This window comes from Nicotiana sylvestris, chromosome 3 (genome assembly GCF_000393655.2).
Source record: "Nicotiana sylvestris chromosome 3, ASM39365v2, whole genome shotgun sequence".
Lineage (NCBI taxonomy): Eukaryota > Viridiplantae > Streptophyta > Magnoliopsida > Solanales > Solanaceae > Nicotiana > Nicotiana sylvestris.
In genome coordinates, this window is record NC_091059.1 from 163,040,537 (window position 1) to 163,045,550 (window position 5,014).

At 36.2% G+C, this 5,014-nt stretch overlaps 1 protein-coding gene across 1 annotated transcript; it reads right to left on the bottom strand.

Moving 5' to 3' along the window:
* Positions 1 to 316: 316 nt before the first annotated feature.
* Positions 317 to 769, bottom strand: LOC104218739 (uncharacterized). The gene has a single exon (XM_009769299.1). It carries the CDS (start codon positions 767 to 769, stop codon positions 317 to 319), a length of 453 nt encoding a protein of 150 aa, XP_009767601.1.
* Positions 770 to 5,014: the final 4,245 nt, after the last annotated feature.

Here is a 5,014-nt window from a genome sequence, read left to right on the forward strand (position 1 = left end):
TAGCAATTTCTTCTTGGAGAGCTTCAGGATCATCATTGATATCATTCTCAGCTATCTTAGTTGTGGCCTTGAATGCAACTATTTTCTTCTTTTCTTCTTGGTTTGTTTTCTTAAGGTGTGTGTTTTCGAAGGCTATGAGTTCTCTACGAAGTTCAGCATAAGATAATTTATTCAGATCCTCTGATTCAAGTGTGACTACTTTAGTTAGCCAAGTGGTTGGTAAACTTCTAAGAATCTTTCTAACTTGATCACCGCTTGAGTATGGTTTGTCGAAAGCTTTTAAGTCACTAATGATTTTACTGAATCTGGCAAACATTTACTCAATGGATTCTCCTTCTTTCATCTGGAAGAATTCATAATCGTGAACCAACATGTTGATATGTGTTTCTTTCACTTTACTGGTTCCTTCGTATGTAACTTCAAGCTTATCCCACATTTCTTTGGCTATATCACAGCTAGAGATTTTCTCATATTCTTCACCACTAATAGCATTGTAGAGAAAATTTCTTGCTTTGTTGTTGACTTGCACAACTGCCATTTGCTCATCTGTATATGAATCTATATCTTCAGGATCAGCAAAAGGTTGAGAAGCAACCGGTAGAGGATAATTTCCCTTTTTGATGACTCTCCACACTTTAACATCATATGCCTTAGCATATATTTCCATACGTACTTTCCACTGGGAGAAATATTGTCCATTTAAGTATGGTGGCCCTACTTGGTATGTACCTTCTTGAAAAAGTGCTCCTATGATAACTGGATTAGCCATGATCTTTTCTCACAAGCTGTTAAGCAAAAAAGAAAAGTGTCAGTCTTGCTCTGATACCAATTGAAAGTACAAGAGGGGAGGGTGAATTATTTATTTTTAAACTTAATAGCTAACAGTTGACTAGTTTTATGATTAGTCGACTGGATATAAGAACTTGATACTAGAAAAGACAGAAATAAAGATGCAAAATTTAAATGTAGGAATTAAAGACACTAGAGTTTTTATACTGGTTCGAATTCAATGTGAATCCTAGTTCAGTACCCTTGGGTTGCAAGGGAGTTCTTTTTTTGTGAATGAGTTTCTTTAAGAGTATAGAGAAAGGTGTGATCTACACTGATCGCTTAGAGCCTACTTCACTCGTTTCGTTTTGATACGATGTCTCATCAGTGTTGTTCTCTTTTTCTTCTCTAAATTGTTACACATCAGATCTAGTAGAGCTACAATATTTGTTTGTCGTAGAATAAACAGAGGGTATTCGGTTCGATCAAAGTATATGTGTCTAAGGCTTGATGCTGAGTATAAATACTTTGGTGAAGGCCGTTTGCTAAAGATTTTTTACAACCCAAGAGATTTGATCCTTGGAAAGAGATTGATTCTTTCCAAGAATAAGGTTATTTTCCGTTGCTCTTCCTTGATGAGAGGGTATTGATAGTTTTCCTTCTACAGATCTTGATGATGTAGCTTTACTCCTTGATTGTTGGTCCTTCCAAAAATGGCAGCTTGATTAATCATCTTCCAAGATCTTCGATGCTTCTTTTCCGCTTCAATCTTCCAGATTGATCGCGTTGGACTTGATTGATTCCTTAAGTTTAGGCTTGATTGATTCCTTCCATCGTAGTTGTCCATTGATTTTGTGATCTTTGATGGCCTCAGATTGCTTTCCTTAAGTTTCCTGATTGATTGCTTCCATCTCGTAGTAACTCCTTGATTCTTTGATCTTCTCTAATTGATTCCTTTAATCTTTGAATTACTATCCATGATTTCCTGCACAAATATATTATTTGCATCATTAAAACCAGATTTAACATATTAGAAATAGATGCTTGTACATCCTCTACCTTAAGGGGTCGTTATGTAAGATTGAGTATAGAATTACCACTAGAAGAGCTAGTTATTCCGTTAATCCATATTGGAAGCCATAAGCAAAATGTCCAATACGAGGGCGAGAATTTCTTTTGTAAAAATTATGGGAGGATAGGTCATGTAACTGCAAAATGCCATAATAATAATACCATGCCAACTGTGCCATCAACACTGCCAAACCACTCACCTCCCCAACCAAATAAAAGCATCAATGACCAGGAAATCAAGTAAGTAGTATGGAAGACAGTTAACTTTACCAAGAAAAAGTGATCCAATAGGAGAAAGAACGATGCAATCCAAAAGCCAGGTATAATCAATAATCTGCCACATAGAATACTGGGTAAGTTGTCTTCTTCTCAATACCCTAATACCGGTTATAACTCTACTAGCAACTAAAACAATTTCAAAAAAAGATCTCCACTTATGAAAATGATCTTTCTACAAATGAGCACGTTGCTAGGGGAAACAAGTTTGTAGCTTTGGAAAATCCTCCCATAGATCTGAATAAAAAAAAACAAGAATTCAAAAATGATTTTAGATTACAAACCTTCTAACGTGACTTCAAAAAAATCAGATTAACAACTACGTGTCCCCCGTGAAAGCGGCTAGCTTAATTGCCATGCAATTATCTAAGATAGCTACTAAAGATAATAACAATACTAACCCCTCTCTTGATACTCACCAACAGTATTCTGAAGACTCTTTAAACCCTGAAATTAACCCCCTTAATATCTCCTTAATAAACAATATTAGTTGTATGGATGAAGATAAAGATCCACGACACCTGTCCCACAACAACTCATTAGATGCACAAATGGCCAATGAAGTAAAACACTTGCCTAGCACTCTCAATACCCCAAATCCTATTAAAATCTCATCTTTGACAAGTAATCAAATCATGCAAATAGATTCAATAATTACCACCCTACCTAAACCTACCTCTCAAAACCCTATCTCTTCTATTGACTTAGTCCATAGAGATAATATAAAATAACATTCTAGCAATAATAATGCCAAGAATACCAGTTTCCCAATGGAGAAGATTCAGACTTGTCCAAATTCTAAGGCACCAATGAGCACACACAGTGGCCAATCCTCCACCAAATCCAACCACTCAGACAGGAAACCAAACAATCTTCTTCGTTCAACCACCCCTACCTCAAGACTACCAACCGTTGTCCTGGATAGAGCAAGCTCTAATGGTTCATGCAATATCATTCAATATGATCTTGGATGGCCAGGAGATAGTAATAATTCTCCAAAATTCACACTTTCTGGCTCAGCTAGTATCCGAGGGGATGTACATGGCCATGAGCAACTATCACAATCATGTTTGGTTGAACAATATCCTCCATCCACTAGTACCTTCAATGAATATCCCTTCTTCTCACTAAGAGAGATCTCGAGCATGAATCCAATCTTCATGCCATGGGTTGTACCTCAAAACCTAGTGCAAAATCAAGCCTTTGCTACACCACCAATGAACCAGGCACCACCCCATCCCAATGTGCTTGAACCAGAAGATCACCAAGTGGTGAATGTAAAAGAGATGAACTTGATAAGGTCAGAGGAAATAGTGGGATTTTCAAGTCTAAATGACGTAAAGGTGTATCTCTTCAGGGAGATGCAAGAGAAGATGTTTATTCTCAGTTTTCCCCCAACCCTATACAAATGTTTGATGGACATCAGGCTTCCACAGGATCTAACAGTGGGGAGCCATGCAATGATATTGATTCCCTCACTAAGGAGGAACCCAGTACTCCATGCAAGGATGGAGAATGGCTCAACCAACAACCATGCAGCGCTGATATATCGACCAACTAATATCATAATATGGAACATACATGGTAGTAACAATGATAACTTTCGTATTAACTTTAGGGAAATGGTTGATACCCATAAGCCATACATGGTGACACTGCTAGAGACTCGTATGGAAAATCATATTTCTCTATTAAGTAAATTTGCATTTTCGGAAATGACTGAGGTTCCTTCTGAAGGACAGGCTGGGAGTATGGTCATCTTGTGGTATTCCAGTATTTTGAAGGTTTACAACTTCGTTGGGAGAAACTAAGAAATTTACGCCATTTTTGAGGTACTTCCTACTCAAACTACTTGACTTTTTTTCCATCTACGCTAGTACTAAACTAGATAAAAGACGTGATTTATGGATAGAAAATACTCATAGTAACTATAAGGGTCCTTGATTATTAGAATGTGATTTTAACGATATTTTTAGTGTAAATGATAAATTTGGAGGGAACCCCATTAATCGTAGGTGTAGTAACTCTTTATGGAATAGTATTAACAATTGTAACATTATGGATTTAGATTATAAGGGATGCAAATATACTTAGTCAAATCATAAAAAAAATCTAGAGGTTTAATTATGTAAAGGCTTGATAGAATTTTTGTTAAAAAGGATTGATTATCCTTATTTCCTAAGGCTGGAGATATACATCTTCCTAAAACTCATTCTGATCATAATCCCTTACTAATCAGTCTTATCCCAAAAAATGTGAATCATAATGGTAAACCTTTTAGATTAAAAACTATTTGGTGTAGACATCCCGACTTCATCAACATTGTAAAGCAATGCTAGAATAATAATGACCTTGTTAGTGCCCAAAAATCTTTTAAAGATGTTGTGATTAAGTGGAAAAGTGAAACGTTTGGAGATATCTTTAAAAAGAAAAATAGGATCTTAGCTCGACTAGATGGTATTCAATCTTCCCCATCATACCAAATGAGTTTTTTCTTACAAGACTTAGAATCGAAGTTACAACTAGAGTATAATAATATTCTAAGAATGGAGCAAGATTTCTGAAACTTCGCTCTAGAATTATTTGGCTCAACAATGGTGATGCAAATATTAAATACTCCCACATTATAGCCTCCAACCATAAACGTCCCAATGCTATTATGTATTTCACAAATGACAACGATGATTGGATTTCGGACCCCAAATTAATCCTTGATCATACCCTCTCTTACTTTCAAAGTGCCTTTAAAACCTCCAAGTCCATCACCCACAAAAATGCCATCTTAAAAGATCCCTTTTGCCATAACATTGTTGACCTAAGTAGCCTTGATATGGCTCTATCAAATATGGAAATTACTAAGGTAATTTTTTCCTTTAAACCTTTTAAAGCACCAGGTCCG

Bases quoted from the DNA above. Each gene is read 5' to 3' on its own strand.
- LOC104218739 (XM_009769299.1), bottom strand. From the start codon at position 769: ATGGCTAATCCAGTTATCATAGGAGCACTTTTTCAAGAAGGTACATAC.